At 53.3% G+C, this 19,953-nt stretch overlaps 1 protein-coding gene across 3 annotated transcripts in view; it reads left to right on the top strand.

Moving 5' to 3' along the window:
• The window catches only part of CDON (cell adhesion associated, oncogene regulated), a 94,147-nt gene that overhangs the window by 62,771 nt on the left and 11,423 nt on the right, over nt 1–19,953 (top strand). For all 3 annotated transcript variants that reach the window (XM_069741100.1, XM_069741098.1, XM_069741099.1), the window contains 7 exons: nt 8,788–8,911; nt 10,254–10,529; nt 10,650–10,796; nt 11,811–11,954; nt 12,048–12,335; nt 15,864–16,133; nt 18,740–19,096. In XM_069741100.1, the coding sequence (XP_069597201.1) occupies nt 8,842–8,911; nt 10,254–10,529; nt 10,650–10,796; nt 11,811–11,954; nt 12,048–12,335; nt 15,864–16,133; nt 18,740–19,096 (1,552 nt within the window). In that variant the 5' untranslated portion in view covers nt 8,788–8,841. The remainder of the gene's footprint in view (nt 1–8,787; nt 8,912–10,253; nt 10,530–10,649; nt 10,797–11,810; nt 11,955–12,047; nt 12,336–15,863; nt 16,134–18,739; nt 19,097–19,953) is intronic.

The following is a 19,953-nucleotide window of genomic DNA, read 5'->3' as shown; positions in this document are numbered from 1 at the left end:
AATAACCCATAATCTTCCCAGCAGAAAACACGTGAAGAACGGCGCAGTCTCTTCTCTTCACGCCACAGCGGTAAAACAAAAGCCTGAACGTCGAGTCGTTTTCCCATAGGAATAATGGGAAGATTGTGTGTAGAGGAAACTGATATAAAAGACCTCAGTGTGAACACTGTTGTGAATTCTACTTTTTGGCTCCCTCCGGTGGTTGTAGGTGGTAATGCAGTTGTCTCTGGGCTGCAGTCCTGGACAGGTGTATCTGCTGATTGCAATTCTTACTGGGGTATTTAGGTTTGCAGGACTCATTAGTCCTTGCCAGTTGTCAATGTTTCTTGGGAAGTGTTGGACCTCTTTCTGGCTTCTCCTGCTTAGCTGCCAATTCAGCAAAGATAAGTGTCTGTTTGTTTTTCTATGGCACACAAGCTGTGTGCTTGTTTTTTGATTGTATTCCTGCTCTCAGTGTAGGAGTCTCTGGAGTTGCAGATATACGTTCCACGTCTTTAGTTAGATGGAGGAATTTTTAGTATAATCTGCTGTGGATATTTTTGGAAGGGTTTTAATACTGACCGCACAGTACTCTGTCCTATCCTTTCCTATTTTAGCTAGAGTGGCCTCTTGTGCTAAATCCTGTTTCCTGACTGTGTGTGTCTTTCCTCTCCTACTCACAGCCAATATTTGGGGGGGGCTGCCTATCCTTTGGGGTTCTGCTCTGAGGCAAGGTAGTATTCCTATTTCCATCTATAGGGGTATTTAATCCTCCGGCTGTGACGAGGTGTCTAGGTTTTGTTAGGCACACCCCACGGCTACTTCTAGTTGCGGTGTTAAGATCAGGATTTGCGGTCAGTATAGTTACCACCTACTCCAGTGAAAGTTTTCATGCTGCTCCAAGGTCACCGGATCATAAGAGAACACGCCCTGATATAAAAGACCACAGTGTGAACACGCCCTGATATAAAGACCACAGTGTGAACACGCCCTGATATAAAAGACCTCAGTGTGAACACGCCCTGATATAAAAGACCACAGTGTGAACACGTCCTGATATAAAAGACCTCAGTGTGAACACGCCCTGATATAAAAGACCACAGTGTGAACACGTCCTGATATAAAAGACCACAGTGTGAACACGCCCTGATATAAAAGACCTCAGTGTGAACACGCCCTGATATAAAAGACCACAGTGTGAACACGTCCTGATATAAAAGACCACAGTGTGAACACATCCTGATATAAAGACCACAGTGTGAACACATCCTGATATAAAAGACCACAGTGTGAACATGCCCTGATATAAAGACCTCAGTGTGAACACGCCCTGATATAAAAGACCACAGTGTGAACACGCCCTGATATAAAAGACCTCAGTGTGAACTTGCCCTGATATAAAAGACCACGGTGTGAACACGCCCTGATATAAAAGACCACAGTGTGAACACATCCTGATATAAAAGACCACAGTGTGAACACGTCCTGATATAAAAGACCACAGTGTGAACACGTCCTGATATAAAAGACCACAGTGTGAACACGTCCTGATATAAAAGACCACAGTGTGAACACGTCCTGATATAAAAGACCACAGTGTGAACACGTCCTGATATAAAAGACCACAGTGTGAACACGCCCTGATATAAAAGACCACAGTGTGAACACGCCCTGAAGAGGTTTGGAGGTTTTTTTTCTGCAGCCATTTGATTGGACCGTGCCCAGTTTGGAGAATTTTTTTCTAAGTCTCTTCAGGGGGAGGAGAAAAAAAGGCTCCGAAAACTTGTATTTCTGCAAAGCAGATTTCCCATAGAAATGAATAGGACGCGTTCTCCAAGTGACTCTGGTTCTAAAAGCCCCTTTACAGGATAGGACATGCTGGGAGTTGTAGTTTCTTGGCAGACGGAGACCACTGCCCGGGGCATTGCGGCTGCCACATGGTCTCCAGCTCATACACTGGCGTCCGCGGAGAATGGCCGCCCCCGCGGGAGGCGATGCGGACCCTGTGGGATACTTTAAAATTGACTTGGAAACTCGGCCAAGAGAACAGCGTGAAGACGCGCGGAGGATAAAGGCCTCTCTTCAATCTCCAAGGAGCCTCCGGCCCAAGGAATGTGTCAGTTTATTCTCTCTGTAGGAAACCTGTCCACAAAGGTAACGGGCCGGAGGCCTCCGCCGCTGCCCCCGCCTCCCCGAAACAACCCCGCCAACTGTACATTGTACCAAGATGCGAAATATTCCGGGTCTCTGTGCCATAGATGGAAAACGGAGCGTCAGAGACAAGTCTGTGTAATAAGTCATTGTTCACACACTGCGGTTTTCTGTATCCTGCGATGTGACATTTGTTATTTATTTGCCTTTGGGCATTGTACCAGCAGCCCGGCTCCATGACCGCTCCCTAGTTGACTCCCTGCAATGGTCGGCCGCACATGTAATAACGTCCTCACCCTTTATTATAAGCTTTAGGCTCTAGAAAATAGAACTTTTATAAGATTACATACTAATGGCCACATTAACAGCAGCGCCACCGCGGCCCGGAAGGTTGTGTGCGGTATTGCAGCTCGGCCTCATTGATTTTAGTAACACTGCATGGACAGAGGGGCGCAAAGTGTTGTATGAAAGCAGCCATGATTTTTAGTCCGCTACTCAACCTCTTAGGGTATGTGCACACGTTGCGGATTTGCCTGCGGATTCGCAGCTGTTTTCCATGCGTTTCCGGTACCATGTAAACCTGTGGAAAACAAAATCCGCGGTGCACATGCTGCGGAAAAAAACACGCGGAAACGCAGCATTGTTTACTCTGCAGCATGTCAATTCTTTGTGCAGATTCCGCAGCGTTTTACACCTGCTCCATAATAGAAAACCGCAGGTGTAAAACCGCACAACCACGCACTAAATCAGCGGTAAATCTGCAGATAAAATGCAGTGCGTCTTACCTGCGGATTTTTAAAAAACTGAGCGGAAAAATCCGCACAGAAATCCGCAATGTGGGCACATAGCCTGAAAAGGGATCTAAACTTACTCAGAACTGTGCAAAAGTTCTAGGCAGGCGTGAAAAAAAATCACTGAAGGCGACGGTGCACTCACCAGATACTGATGATGGAGGCGACGGGCGGTCACCAGATACTGATGATGGAGGTGACGGGCGATCACCAGATACTGATGATGGAGGCGATGGGCGGTCACCAGATACTGATGATGGAGGCGACGGGCGGTCACCAGATACTGATGATGGAGGCGATGGGCGGTCACCAGATACTGATGATGGAGGCGACGGGCGATCACCAGATACTGATGATGGAGGAGACGGGCGGTCACCAGATACTGATGATGGAGGCGACGGGCGGTCACCAGATACTGATGATGGAGGCGACGGGCGGTCACCAGATACTGATGATGGAGGCGACGGGCGGTCACCAGATACTGATGATGGAGGCGATGGGCGGTCACCAGATACTGATGATGGAGGCGACGGGCGATCACCAGATACTGATGATGGAGGCGATGGGCGGTCACCAGATACTGATGATGGAGGCGACGGGCGGTCACCAGATACTGATGATGGAGGCGACGGGCGGTCACCAGATACTGATGATGGAGGCGACGGGCGGTCACCAGATACTGATGATGGAGGAGACGGGCGGTCACCAGATACTGATGATGGAGGCGACGGGCGGTCACCAGATACTGATGATGGAGGCGACGGGCGGTCACCAGATACTGATGATGGAGGCGACGGGCGGTCACCAGATACTGATGATGGAGGCGACGGGCGGTCACCAGATACTGATGATGGAGGCGACGGGCGGTCACCAGATACTGATGATGGAGGCGACGGGCGGTCACCAGATACTGATGATGGAGGCGACGGGCGGTCACCAGATACTGATGATGGAGGCGGAGGGCGGTCACCAGATACTGATGATGGAGGCGGAGGGCGGTCACCAGATACTGATGATGAAGACGGGTGGTCACCAGATATTGATGATGGAAGCGACGGGCGGTCACCAGATACTGATGATGGAGGTGATGGGCGATCACCAGATACTGATGATGGAGGTGACGGGCGGTCACCAGATACTGATGATGAAGACGGGCGGTCACCAGATACTGATGATGGAGACGGGCGGTCACTAGATACTGATGATGGAAGCGACGGGCGGTCACCAGACACTGATGATGGAGGTGACGGGCGGTCACCAGATACTGATGATGGAGGTGACGGGCGGTCACCAGATACTGATGATGAAGACAGGCGGTCACCAGATACTGATGATGGAGGAGACGGGCGGTCACCAGATACTGATGATGGAGGAGACGGGCGGTCACCAGATACTGATGATGGAGGAGACGGGCGGTCACCAGATACTGATGATGGAGGAGACGGGCGGTCACCAGATACTGATGATGGAGGAGACGGGCGGTCACCAGATACTGATGATGGAGGAGACGGGCGGTCACCAGATACTGATGATGGAGGAGACGGGCGGTCACCAGATACTGATAATGGAGGCGACGGTGCACTCACCAGACACTGATGATGGAGGAGACGGGTGGTCACCAGATACTGATGATGGAGGAGACGGGTGGTCACCAGATACTGATGATGGAGGAGACGGGCGGTCACCAGATACTGATGATGGAGGAGACGGGCGGTCACCAGATACTGATGATGGAGGCGACGGGCGGTCACCAGATACTGATGATGGAGGCGACGGGCGGTCACCAGATACTGATGATGGAGGCGACGGGCGGTCACCAGATACTGATGATGGAGGCGACGGGCGGTCACCAGATACTGATGATGGAGGCGACGGGCGGTCATCAGATACTGATGATGGAGGCGACGGGCGGTCACCAGATACTGATGATGGAGGCGACGGGCGGTCACCAGATACTGATGATGGAGGCGACGGGCGGTCACCAGATACTGATGATGGAGGCGACGGGCGGTCACCAGATACTGATGATGGAGGCGACGGTGCACTCACCAGATACTGATGATGGAGGCGACGGGCGGTCACCAGATACTGATGATGGAGGCGACGGGCGGTCACCAGACACTGATGATGGAGGCGACGGGCGGTCACCAGATACTGATGATGGAGGAGACGGGCGGTCACCAGATACTGATGATGAAGACGGGCGGTCACCAGATACTGATGATGGAAGCGACGGGCGGTCACCAGATACTGATGATGGAGGAGACGGGCGGTCACTAGATACTGATGATGAAGACAGGCGGTCACTAGATACTGATGATGGAAGCGTCGGGCGGTCACCAGACACTGATGATGGAGGCGACGGGCGGTCACCAGATACTGATGATGAAGACGGGCGGTCACCAGATACTGATGATGGAGGAGACGGGCGGTCACCAGATACTGATGATGGAGGAGACGGGCGGTCACCAGATACTGATGATGGAGGAGACGGGCGGTCACCAGATACTGATGATGGAGGAGACGGGCGGTCACCAGATACTGATGATGGAGGAGACGGGCGGTCACCAGATACTGATAATGGAGGCGACGGTGCACTCACCAGACACTGATGATGGAGGAGACGGGTGGTCACCAGATACTGATGATGGAGGAGACGGGCGGTCACCAGATACTGATGATGGAGGAGACGGGCGGTCACCAGATACTGATGATGGAGGAGACGGGTGGTCACCAGATACTGATGATGGAGGCGACGGGCGGTCACCAGATACTGATGATGGAGGCGACGGGCGGTCACCAGATACTGATGATGGAGGAGACGGGTGGTCACCAGATACTGATGATGGAGGCGACGGGCGGTTACCAGATACTGATGATGGAGGCGACGGGCGGTCACCAGATACTGATGATGGAGGCGACGGTGCACTCACCAGATACTGATGATGGAGGCGACGGGCGGTCACCAGATACTGATGATGGAGGAGACGGGTGGTCACCAGATACTGATGATGGAGGCGACGGGCGGTCACCAGATACTGATAATGGAGGCGACGGTGCACTCACCAGACACTGATGATGGAGGAGACGGGTGGTCACCAGATACTGATGATGGAGGAGACGGGGGGTCACCAGATACTGATGATGGAGGAGACGGGTGGTCACCAGATACTGATGATGGAGGAGACGGGCGGTCACCAGATACTGATGATGGAGGAGACGGGCGGTCACCAGATACTGATATGGAGGCGACGGGCGGTCACCAGATACTGATGATGGAGGCGACGGGCGGTCACCAGATACTGATGATGGAGGCGACGGGCGGTCACCAGATACTGATGATGGAGGCGACGGGCGGTCACCAGATACTGATGATGGAGGTGACGGGCGGTCACCAGATACTGATGATGGAGGTGACGGGCGGTCACCAGATACTGATGATGGAGGTGACGGGCGGTCACCAGATACTGATGATGGAGGAGACGGGCGGTCACCAGATACTGATGATGGAGGAGACTGGCGGTCACCAGATACTGATGATGGAGGTGACGGGCGGTCACCAGATACTGATGATGGAGGTGACGGGTGGTCACCAGATACTGATGTGATTTGCATTTTTTGGGGGGTAATTCACTGTGCATAAATATTTGGAAACTTCCTATGTTGCAGATTTCCTCCACACCTGGCCAACACTTTTGCATGGTCCTTCACAATCAGGAGGGTAATGGTGCTGATGTTGCATTTCGCCTTCACTCTTGTCCTTGTGACAACACTTGTGGATGATGGGAGTTGTCGGCTGCTGGGGAAGCAGGTGCCCATTGTCCGACCTCCGATCCCTAATGATCTGTCTTCACTTGTATCACAATATTGATATCGGGGTGGACGGTTCCCGTACAGTGGAGATTTGGGGTCTGAGCGGCCATCGGACCCTGGTCCCCGTCTGATGATGAACTTTACCTCAGATTCCTCCTCAGTGAAGCTTGTGCAGTTCTGCCTCTTTCTAGCTTGGAGCTTCATTTCCTCTGCTGCTGTCAGTGAATGTTGCCGTCTTCATTGTATCCTGGGTCCTGTACATGGAGTCTGTGTAGATGATCCCCTGCCGGTGTCATAGGCTGCTCCATCCTCCTGCAGGTCCGGCCTCTGGATGAAGACGAGAAGCTTCTATTCACTGACAGGCAGCAGAGCGTTGCTGAAAAATGATGTTCATGCGACGTGGGTGAGGGTCTCTCTGGAAATGTCCTGGCGGCAGCCCCCTGTGCTCTTCTCCCCTGTGAAGTGTTAACACCTTCTCCTGTTTATTTTTCGGGTGTCCAAAGCCCCGACACCTGCCGCCCCATCAGCTGCTCCGCCAAGAATGATTGCAACGTTATCCGGGTGTCAGTCGGGCTTCTGCGGGGCGAGATGGTCCTGGAATCACTGAGGCTTCTCAGGGTAAGAGTTCACACTACAGGGGATTGTGACTGACTGTGCAAACCAAGCACAGCGCCCGGTGCACCCTCAGCGAGGCCGAGCATTGAACTCTACCCATCTATCTCCTCCCGGCTCTGACTTTATGAAGCCAGAGCTGTCAATCAAAGAAGAAGAAGGGGCCGAGATAGAGGGAAGACCAGTAGGTGGGAAGGTGCACGCCAAGGGAGCATCGAGTGCGTGTGCTGGGTTTGATCAGTCATTCGATGCTGACAGTTCTGGTTTATTAGTGGGGCGCTTCCCAACAGTTTTATGGCTCCTTCCCAGGTATCACTATGGGGCTCCAGGTGAGGGGCAGCTGGATCCCTAAATCTGCCATGCAGAGGGTTAGCTGCCAGCTGCGCATCCATGCAGCAGACCTCCATTCCTTCCCTGTCCCCCCCCATACACATGAACGCTCAGCTCAACCGAGTGTCCATGTGTTTTCATCACCGAGAGGAGAAAGCCGCTGCCAGACCCCTCTAGCCGCTGGCAGTCCCCTCTAGCCGCTGGCAGTCCCCTCTAGCCGCTGGCAGACCCCTCTAGCCGCTGCCATGTTTATGCTTTGTTCTGTACCTTATATATTACTGTCAGGTTCCGGCTTTTTTTATCCATTGATTTTATCTCGTATATATATCCCGTTATTTTGTTATAATCGCCTACAGTAATCCACACCCTTAGTGATCGTGCACTACCCTGTGACCGTCCTGCGCGCAGACCCCCTGACAACGTCGTCCTCCAATCCTCATCGGTCAGGTGGTCTCGCTCCGGGTGTCACCGTCTCGGCCTCAGCCCCGGCAGTGACGCTTGGGGTCCGGTTTGCTCTCAGATCTCCCCTGGAATCGCTTTCATTCCTTGTGGTTTTCGGATTTGCCGGAGTCGTTACTTCTTTACTCTTCGTGTATTTCTGGATTCTGCTTCTTATGTGTCAGATTCTTGCATTAGTTTGTTTCTTGCTGTTGGACCCTGGTGAAGCGCGGCCTGGTCTCCAGCACTGGTCCCCTCCCGTATTCTCTGTCCTCACAGTATTATGTGTCAGGTGGAGTCAGGAGACCCCCATACATCAGCTCCTGACAGCAGGGGCCCCTGTGTAGGAACAGTATAGGGGCCCTTTTGAATCCCAATCGCTCCTCATAACACACAATCCCTCCTGTTTTGGACGTAGTAGTAGTGGCCCCCAGACCTCCTGGGCCCCTGTGCAGCTGCTCAACGATATGTCGGCCACTGATCAGATTGTTGGCCGGACCCCCTGAAATCTGAGTTTGGCCAATGTTCATCTCATGTGTCTGACGACCCTTCAATTATTGGTGAAATCCAGTATCCGGATCCAGTCCTGATCACAGGAAGGAGCCGCGGGCGATCGGGCGGCGTCTCTCCGGCACCGCGAACACTCAGCTAATCTCTTCTGCTTCTCTTCCAGATTCTTCTGGTTTCATCCCGACATTTGCACCGTTCATCGCTGTGACCTGGCGCTATGCATCCTGGACCGAGGCATCTGCTGCTGTATCTCTCACTTCTCCTGCTGCCGACCAGGGCCGAGTCAGGTACAAGGGCAAATTATAATTATGTGACTGCATCAGCAGAACAGTGAGCGCAGCTCTGGGGTATAATACAGGAGGTAACTCAGGATCAGTAATGTATGTACACAGTGACTGCACCAGCAGAATAGTGAGCGCAGCTCTGGAGTATAATGCAGGATGTAACTCAGGATCAGTAATATAATGTATATACACAGTGACTGCACCAGCAGAATAGTGAGTGCAGCTCTGGAGTATAATGCAGGATGTAACTCAGGATCAGTAATGTAATGTATGTACACAGTGACTGCACCAGCAGTATAGTGAGTGCAGCTCTGGGGTATAATACAGGGTGTAACTCAGGATCACTAATGTAATGTATGTACACAGTGACTGCACCAGCAGTATAGTGAGTGCAGCTCTGGGGTATAATACAGGGTGTAACTCAGGATCAGTAATGTAATGTATGTACACAGTGACTGCACCAGCAGAACAGTGAGTGCAGCTCTGGAGTATAATACAGGATGTAACTCAGGATCAATAATGCAATGTATGTACACAGTGACTGCACCAGCAGAACAGTGAGTGCAGCTCTGGGGTATAATACAGGATGTAACTCAGGATCAGTAATGCAATGTATGTACACAGTGACTGCACCAGCAGAATAGTGAGTGCAGCTCTGGAGTGTAATACAGGATGTAACTCAGGATCAGTAATGCAATGTATGTACACAGTGACTGCACCAGCAGAACAGTGAGTGCAGCTCTGGGGTATAATACAGGATGTAACTCAGGATCAGTAATGCAATGTATGTACACAGTGACTGCACCAGCAGAATAGTGAGTGCAGCTCTGGATTGTAATACAGGATGTAACTCGGGATCAGTAATGTAATGTATGTACACAGTGACTGCACCAGCAGAATAGTGAGTGCAGCTCTGGATTGTAATACAGGATGTAACTCGGGATCAGTAATGTAATGTATGTACACAGTGACTGCACCAGCAGAATAGTGAGTGCAGCTCTGGAGTGTAATACAGGATGTAACTCAGGATCAGTAATGCAATGTATGTACACAGTGACTGCACCAGCAGAACAGTGAGTGCAGCTCTGGGGTATAATACAGGATGTAACTCAGGATCAGTAATGCAATGTATGTACACAGTGACTGCACCAGCAGAATAGTGAGTGCCGCTCTGGAGTATAATGCACAATGGGCCGCGGGATCAATGCAGTAATCTTTAATATGGGAAGTCCTTGCTAATTTTTTAGGTAGATTTTCTTGAAATACCTTAGTGGCGCCACCTATAGGCGTCATTATGTGAATATATATTAGTTTCCTATAATTGCTCTTTCTTCCTTCCTTGTAGATGTGACTCTTCGCTTTCTGTCTGAGCCCCTTTCCACTGTGCAGAAGGCGGGGAGCAGGGTGACGCTGTTTTGCTCTGCAGAGTCGCCGCGGCCGCACATTTCATGGTTATTTAATGGAGAATTTTTGGACAGCAGAATGGGTCGGGATGTGGACGCTCCTCCAGGGCAGCTCGCCATCTCGGCTCTTGCTCCCCAGCACGTTGGACGTTATCAGTGCATGATGAATTCCAGTTCCGGCTCTATAATAAGTGCACCTGCAGCCGTGTCTATGGCCTGTGAGTACTGTGGGCGATGGGGCTCAGATACACCGATCCCTCAGCGAGACCTCTCAGCATGAGATCTTAGGGGATCACTAGGTCCGCACTCGTGTCACATTTTCTCTTCTTGTTTTGCAGATTTGGAAGATTTTACAAATTCCTCGAAAGTCACTGTGACGGCTGATGAAGGAAGCAGCGTGATTATTAACTGCAGCGCCCCCCGAAGTGTCCCCCGTGCCCAGATGCATTATAAAGTCAAAGGGAAATGGCTGGAGCGATCAGCAGGTGCGGCCGTGGGTACTCTTGTGATTGCATGGAGAGATGAGCCCCATAGCCGAGATTAAATGGTCCCTAGTATAACAATGCCAGGGGTCCGTCACTGGGCCCGGCGTCCGTCACTGGGCCCGGCGTCCGTCACTGTGCCCGGCGTCCGTCCCTGGGCCCGGCGTCTGTCACTGGGCCCTGCATCCATCCCTGGGCCCTGCATCCGTCCCTGAGCCCGGCATCCGTCCCTGGGCCCGGCGTCCGTCACTGGGCCTGGCGTCCGTCCCTGGGCCCGTGTCCGTCCCTGGGCCCGGCGTCTGTCCCTGGGCCCGGCGTCTGTCCCTGCATCCGTCCCTGGGCTTGGTGTCCGTCCCTGGGCCCGGCGTCCGTCCCTGGGCCCGGCGTCCGTCGCTGGGCTCGGCGTCCGTCCCTGGGCTCGGCGTCTGTCCCTGGGCCCAGCGTCTGTCCCTGCATCCGTCCCTGGGCTTGGTGTCCATCCCTGGGCCCGGCGTCCGTCACTGGGCTCGGCGTCCGTCCCTGGGCCCGGCATCCGTCATTGGGCCTGGCGTCCGTCACAGTCATGGTCCTCAAAAGCTCAAGGGGATGGCAACCATTGGGTCTCTTATCCACATGGTGGGTGTCTGAGGGACCTCAGATTTAGGGTCCACAGTCTGCCCGGGCCCCCCACTCTGGTTCCTCAGTTTCCTTAGCTCCCTTGTGGATGGAGAGACCACTGATTGGTTCAGAATAAATAGTTTTGCTCCAGTCCACACTTCTGGGGGGGGGCTCGCTTGCACCTTTCTGGGCCACCTGTATGGCGTGTGTGCCCTTCATTAGTCAGGCATGCAGCGCCGGCTCATTCTTCATGATTAGAGGTTGGAGGATCTCCTGGTATCTGGCATATGTCCCCTCCGGATGGAGACCCCCTCGAAGCTGACCCTGCACAGACCAGTCTTACATGCGGCACCATCGCAGGTCAGGGATGACGCACTTTGTCTCACTGAAAATAACAGTTTCTATCTTTTATGTCTTTAGATAAGTTCCTGATTTTACCTTCAGGAAATCTGCAAATTTTCAATGTGTCCCTGGAGGATCGCGGACCCTATAGATGTGCGGCCTATAATCCAATGACCCATGAGCGGAAAATCAGCGCCTCGGTCTACAAGCTGGCTATAAGAGGTGAGCAGCGTGCATGGGGGGCCGACGGACCCACGTGGTCTAGTCTACGGGTCTGGACTGTCCTCTTACAGCTCCTCCTTCCCTCCCGGCCAGATCCATCTCACGATGACGCCAGTGTCGCACCGCCGGTCATCACGCACAAGGTGTCCGCTCACCTGCACGACTCGCTGACTCTGGAGTGTGCACCCGCTGGCGCCGCTAATCTCCATGTTCGCTGGTATAAAGATGGACGTGATGCTATGGGGGACAGATGGAGGAAACTGTGGTTCACTCATCTAGTGATCGAGGATGTGGAAGCCCTGGACGGGGGGAACTACTCCTGTCAGGTGGGACATGGCCCTCTGGGAATCGCTGTGGTCAATTATACAGTCACCATTCTAGGTAAGAAGCAGAACTCCAGAGCTGCGCTCCCATGAGAAGTGTGTATTGTGCCGCTCCTCACTGTATCCACAAGGTTTGCCCAGACGACGAGGTGCAATGTGGGGTCCAACATTACAGTTAGGGGACTTCAGGTGCCCCTCAGGTATCAGCGTCCATATGCAACTGCAACTTCTGCATCTTCTGTACAACCCTGGCTGTGGATACGGGCTCTGATACATAGGGGTCACCTAGAGACGGACCATGCAGGGTGGTGTATATAGGGGGTATCGAGAGACGGACGGTCCGGTGTGGTGTATATAGGGGGCATCCAGAGACGGACGGTCCGGTGTGGTGTATATAGGGGGCATTGGGAGACAGACGGTCCGGTGTGGTGTATATAGGGGGCATTCGGAGACGGACGGTCCGGTGTGGTGTATATAGGGGGCATTGGGAGACAGACGGTCCGGTGTGGTGTATATAGGGGGCATTGGGAGACAGACGGTCCGGTGTGGTGTATATAGGGGGCATTCGGAGACGGACGGTCCGGTGTGGTGTATATAGGGGCATTGGGAGACAGACGGTCCGGTGTGGTGTATATAGGGGGCATTGGGAGACAGACGGTCCGGTGTGGTGTATATAGGGGGCATTCGGAGACGGACGGTCCGGTGTGGTGTGTATATAGGGGGCATCCAGAGACGGACGGTCCGGTGTGGTGTATATAGGGGGCATCCAGAGACGGGCGGTCCGGTGTGGTGTGTATACGGGGCATTTGGAGACGGACGGTCCGGTGTGGTGTATATAGGGGGCATCTGGAGACGGACGGTCCGGTGTATATACGGGGCATTTTTAGACGGACGGTCCGGTGTGGTCTATATACGGGGCATCCGGAGACGGACGGTCTGGTGTGGTGTATATAGGGATCATCCGGAGACGGACGGTCCAGTGTGGTGTATATACGGGGCATCCAGAGACAGACTGTGTGGTGTAGATCACCGATCTGCTCCTGACTTCCTCATAAAAAAACAATTCTGTATCGAGCTCTTCCTCTGTTATTCCTCCTGGAAATGAATGGCCAGATGGACAACTGGGCGTTACCATTCCTCCTGTCAATAAGGCGTGTTTCTGTGCAGCCTGACGCTGACCCAATTAGTGTCGCCGTGTCATATATTTTCAGGAGGTGTAACAGAGCAACTACACAACTCACCGTTGTAAGAAAAGAAACACCTCGGCGGCTCTATAGCCTTGTTCACATGACTCCTATAGGGAACGTGACGCCCAAACTCCGCGGCCTCACATTCACCCATCAGACTCTGCTCGGGTACAAGGACAGCGATGTGCCCAGGCACCTGCAACTCCTGCTCATGGTGTTGGATAAGTGGCGCACATGGAAATGACTGGATGTGAAGGCGTCCGCCATCTTTGTGATCCTGGAAGTGGGACCCTCCTTGAGCCATGACATAGATTTAAGTGGTGAACTGTGTGCCCGCCCCTGAGCATCCTACTCCGCATGGAGGATGATGGGAAGAGTGGTCGTCACTCGTGAGTGGGGGCATTGCACGCCTGTAGCCCCCCAAACCCTCGGGGCCTTTAAGTTACTTTGTAATTAATTATCACCTCTTTGATTTGAGGACCCCCCGATCATGGAGCTTATGGGACCCCTGTAGGAGCGGTTTTATTGACTATTTTATGTATTTTATATATTTGGGGACATTTTCTTCTCACTTTATGTATTTTTCTGTTGCGGTCTGAACGCTGCAATTATCTGGATTTATTTCCCGGCTTATGTAATAGACGCGCTCATTATTTTGGCACGGGTGCCGGTGCCGCTGGCAGCCGCGCTCACATCCTTGCTGGCACGTTCCCGTTGCCACCACAACAAGCTCTCGATTATGTGAGACAAGGTGTCTGGGTGATGGACGGGCGCATGGAGGGCGCAGTTGGCACTATGTCTGCGGGCCGAGTCCAGCACTAATCTGGGAGATTTACACCAGCTCCTGATCACGTCCATTACCGCCGCCCCTCCCCCCACCAGATCTATGGTCGCCTCTGCGTGTCCCAGCCGAGGACCCTGGCACAATGCAGGACGTGTCCCCTCCAGATGTGGCGGCGCACACCACCGCTCCTCTTGGCACCTGAGTCGTTTTCTTCCATCCGTGCCAGTTCCATATTTATTATGTGATTTTATGTTCGTTGTCCCCGTTCCAGTCGTTGCGGTAGTAAAACGCCGCTCGGAATGAAGTTTTCGGCTCATAGGAAAATATTTGGAAATGTACTTTTTATTGAAAATCCTTTGTTTCATAATTTATAGAACTTTTTCCTCCTTCTCTGGTTGATCGAGTGTAACGACCGCTAATCCAGAATCCCCGCTGATCGTGTAGATAGCGAGAACGGTCCAAATAGGCCGGGTGTGTCCATCAGCGGGGATGGAGATGTTCACCATTATTGGGGTCTTCAGTGCCAATGCTTATGCAGTGGAGGCTTCTGGGAAACTCCACCCACTTGTCATTGTTCTTTCTGCTGGACTGGATCGTAGTGATGACCTCAGCGTGTGATTGCTACATTGTATCACAGTGATCTGTGGTCAGGTACTCTCAGCAGCACCGGCAATGAGGAAATGACTACTACACTAGGCTCTGGCCTACAATGCTTGTGACACCTGGTTCTTCTTTTTGGGAAGGCTCGTGACTTTTATAGAGACAGCTGTGGCTGCCCCATGGGTATATGTGCTGCCATGCGGTGCCCCTCTGTCAGCAGCTCCAATGCATCCATAGTGATTTATTGATTAACCCTTCATATAACCACAGTTAAGACATAGATGGGGGGACTAGTTTAGGGGGAACTAAAAAATAAAACAAAGAGCTGACAAAGGGTATAGTCACCATAGAGACGCTTGTACTGCTGCTACTTATGGGGCCAAGGACTCCTCCAGGGGCCCTACTACTCTGGGATGGAGCGTTGTAGGGACACAGGACTCCTTTAGATGTGGGGCCCCTGTACGACAGTGGGATTACCACTATATGATGTCCTATTGCATTGATGGGCTTAACACCACACATTAACTGCTTCCCTGAGGTCAATTTTAGGGGCTCAATTGGCCATCCCCGCCCAGGAAGAGATTGCCTCCTCGGGGGCAGGACTGTATAGTCACATGACCACATTGGGCTGTTTTGAATGGCTGAGAGGGTTCCCAGAAGGGCGGAGCATTCACGTTGGCTGTTATAGCGTCCTCAGGTGCTGTAATTTCTGTGCAGATGTCATCAATGTAAAGGGTTTGTGTTCCTTTATCCAGATCCCATGGGATTTCGTAGCAATTTAGTCATTAAGTTGTGAGCAGCACGGTGAATGGACAAATGACCGTGGAATTGCTGCGGTGTTTCATGGTGATTCGTCGTGGTAATGCTCAGCCGTGGTTTCTGAGAAATCGCTTACAAGGAGAGATTAGTTATAGCATGGTCTGTCACTTTAAGACGCCGTTTTTCTCCAAGTCAATACTTATGTTTTATTATTATAGGATTATTTTTTACATTTGTCCCTTTTTATTCCTTGCAGAGGTCCCGTCTATTTCGCACCCCCCTGAGGACCAGTCTGTGCTTCTGGGTGCAGATGTCACTTTTACCTGTGAGTGGCGAGGTAGCCTACCTCCTACCGTCACCTGGCTGCACAACTCCAAGGCGCTGCATCCGTCCTCGCGCCTCCGCCCATCGGGGAGCAAACTCCATGTTACAGGCGTAATGGCGGAGGATTCAGGGATGTATCAGTGCATGGCGGATAACGGCGTAGGGGTGGCACAGGCGGCAGCAAGACTCCGGGTACAATCAGGTGGGTGAACATATTAGCACTGATGATTATTGCACCGAATTTTCAGACGTCTTAAAGGGGAAGTTTTGTCTCCTTTGCAAATTACAGATCAGGTTTGCGCTGCCCCGCTCTGAGAGATGCCGCCATCTAATGTTAGTGGCGTCCCCGCTCTGAGAGATGCCGCCATCTGATGCTAGTGGCGTCCCCGCTCTGAGACATGCCGCCATCTAATGCTAGTGACGTCCCCGCTCTGAGAGATGCCGCCATCTGATGCTAGTGGCGTCCCCGCTCTGAGAGATGCCGCCATCTGATGCTAGTGGCGTCCCCGCTCTGAGAGATGCCGCCATCTGATGCTAGTGGCGTCCCCGCTCTGAGAGATGCCGCCATCTGATGCTAGTGGCGTCCCCGCTCTGAGAGATGCCGCCATCTGATGCTAGTGGCGTCCCCGCTCTGAGAGATGCCGCCATCTGATGCTAGTGGGGTCCACGCTCTGAGAGATGCCGCCATCTGATGCTAGTGGCGTTCCCGCTCTGAGAGATGCCGCCATCTGATGCTAGTGGCGTCCCCGCTCTGAGAGATGCCGCCATCTGATGCTAGTGGCGTCCCCGCTCTGAGAGATGCCGCCATCTGATGCTAGTGGCGTCCCCGCTCTGAGAGATGCCGCCATCTGATGCTAGTGGCGTCCCCGCTCTGAGAGATGCCGCCATCTGATGCTAGTGGCGTCCCCGCTCTGAGAGATGCCGCCATCTGATGCTAGTGGCGTCCCCGCTCTGAGAGATGCCGCCATCTGATGCTAGTGGGGTCCACGCTCTGAGAGATGCCGCCATCTGATGCTAGTGGCGTTCCCGCTCTGAGAGATGCCGCCATCTGATGCTAGTGGCGTCCCCGCTCTGAGAGATGCCGCCATCTGATGCTAGTGGCGTCCCCGCTCTGAGAGATGCCGCCATCTGATGCTAGTGGCGTCCCCGCTCTGAGAGATGCCGCCATCTGATGCTAGTGGCATCCCTGCTCTGAGAGATGCCGCCATCTGATGCTAGTGGCGTCCCCGCTCTGAGAGATGCCGCCATCTAATGCTAGTGGCGTCCCCGCTCTGAGAGATGCCGCCATCTGATGCTAGTGGAGTCCCCGCTCTGAGAGATGCCGCCATCTGATGCTAGTGGCATCCCTGCTCTGATGCCGCCATCTGATGCTAGTGGCGTCCCCGCTCTGAGAGATGCCGCCATCTAATGCTAGTGGCGTCCCCGCTCTGAGCGATGCCGCCATCTGATGCTAGTGGCATCCCTGCTCTGATGCCGCCATCTGATGCTAGTGGCATCCCCGCTCTGAGAGATGCCGCCATCTAATGCTAGTGGCGTCCCCGCTCTGAGAGATGCCCCCATCTGATGCTAGTGGCAGCCCCGCTCTGAGAGATGCCGCCATCTGATGCTAGTGGCAGCCCCGCTCTGAGAGATGCCGCCATCTGATGCTAGTGGCGTCCCCGCTCTGAGAGATGCCGCCATCTAATGCTAGTGGCATCCCCGCTCTGAGAGATGCCGCCATCTGATGCTAGTGGCGTCCCCGCTCTGAGAGATGCCGCCATCTAATGCTAGTGGCGTCCCCGCTCTGAGAGATGCCGCCATCTAATGCTAGTGGCATCCCTGCTCTGAGAGATGCCGCCATCTGATGCTAGTGGCATCCCTGCTCTGATGCCGCCATCTGATGCTAGTGGCATCCCCGCTCTGAGAGATGCCGCCATCTGATGCTAGTGGCATCCCCGCTCTGAGAGATGCCGCCATCTGATGCTAGTGGCATCCCCGCTCTGAGAGATGCCGCCATCTGATGCTAGAGTCATTTCTAGTCTTTCTTCCATTCCATATACAGCAATACAAGAGCGCCACCTGCTGTTCGATCTGAGTCTTGCATCAATACTTAGCAAACAGTGAGGAGCCGATTGTAGCAAGTGGGAGGAGGCAGGATTCCCCCTTTTTGTTTTTTTCTCATAGAAATCTTTACTGGAACAATTAGTGAGATTATTGACCTTTCACTCTGGACTGTTTCCAGTTATAACAATCCGGAAATTATGAGAAAAAGGGACAAATTCACGAACGCGTCCCTACAAAGTGACAAAATCCTGGAAGTGTAACTACACTTATTTTGATGCATTGTAGCCCCTCCAATGTACTGATTAGGGGGATCCGGGGACCCTCACAGACTGCACAAACCTCTGGGCAGAAGTGGTCAGTGAGTGCACACTTTCTATGTGTGAGGACACCGATCATCTGAGCTCTTGTGTCTTTGGGACTGCGTGATTATCGCTCCTGATTTGCCAATAGTCTGTACATCTAGAGGTTTTCTATTCTGGCTGCTGGGAAAGCAGGGTGGTGGCAGCGTCAGTCCCGTGGTGGGAGGGTCGGTCCCGTGGTGCATCGGTCCCGTGGTGGGAGGTCAGTCCCGTGGTGGGAGGGTCGGTCCCGTGGTGCGTCGATCCCGTGGTGGGAGGGTTGGTCCCGTGGTGGCAGCGTCGGTGCCGTGGTGGGAGGGCGGTCCCGTGGTGGCAGCGTCTGTCCCGTGGTGGCAGCGACTGTGCCGTGGAGGCAGCGTTGGTTCTTGTTTTGCATCCTGTAGCGTAACCATTTAATTCCTTCCAGAATCCGGCTCCAGACCCTCCATTGTGTCGCCCCCTACAAGTCTGAGCGTTGTGAATGGAGAGTGGGTGACCCTGACCTGCAACGCCACCGGTCAGCCCACACCCATCATCCGCTGGTTTGACGGCAACGGACCCATCAGTAGTCACCCATTCCATATCCTGCGTCCTAAACCGCGCAAGTCATCGCAGTCCAAGGCGGCAGGCAGCGGCGGCCCGGACCCCGTACTTGTGGTCATGTCTCAGGCGGGGTCCAGCTCCTTGCACATCCCTGCAGTCCGGGGGCAGCACGCTGGCAGATACGTCTGCGAGGCCTCTAATCAGTTTGGATGGACACGAGCAGAAGCCACGCTGACCATCGGTAAGTTCCGTACCGTAAATTGTGATTTCTTCTCCAAACATCTAATAAAATGATAAAAGGTTCTTAGCATCAATGTGATGGTGCGGGTCCAACATGTAACTCGCCATCAGATATCGCATGATGCTCCGTAGGGACCAGAAACGGCCCCATCCTGGACTGGGCCCATTGGGGTAATGACTGGTCCCTGCGTTACTGTGGGGCTTGGTCAGAGCCATAGTTCGCCCCTTACTGGCCATTGTCTTGCATTGCGCCCGTATAACAATAGCTGACATCTTTTATTCTCGAGCATCTCGCGGTCTCATACGTCAGGTTTTGCTCTCCGGGGGGCTATATTATTCCGAGCCCTTCCTGTACGGCCCCCCGCCTGGTCCGGCCCTCTCATACTGGAGCCTCTGTTTGCTGAAGGTATTTTCACGGCCTCGCAGGCGGCCGATGCTGGAGCTGATTACCAGCAGTTTCCGTCTGCAAAGGTGATTCATGCTGCTCGCCTTGTATGTGTGCAGCCGGTGTACGGGGGACAAATCGCAGGTGTGTCCCCCGTGTCCCTCCTCAGTTGTCCCTCCATTATAGCTGCTCCCTGGAAAGCTGGGTTCCTGGACGGAAGGCTGCCATTACATTGGCACTATCCAGCTTTTCAGACTTCGGAAGGTCACATCTACCTAATCCTGTGCCAATAAATCCCTGGCCTCCATCCATCACCGGGCAGATTTGCCTTTCAGGGCTCTGGGACAGCTGGGTAACAACCTATATAGCTTTCATTACAGGTCCTGTTAAGACTGCCATCCAACTGTTCCAGACTTGTGGCCAATCTGCTTAGTTATGGGATTATTTATCCCTCTGCTCCCGCGCATCGGTCA

The sequence above is a fragment of the Ranitomeya imitator genome, chromosome 10 (assembly GCF_032444005.1).
Source record: "Ranitomeya imitator isolate aRanImi1 chromosome 10, aRanImi1.pri, whole genome shotgun sequence".
In the NCBI taxonomy this organism is placed as follows: Eukaryota; Metazoa; Chordata; class Amphibia; order Anura; family Dendrobatidae; genus Ranitomeya; species Ranitomeya imitator.
This window is presented reverse-complemented; position numbering and strand designations above follow the sequence as displayed.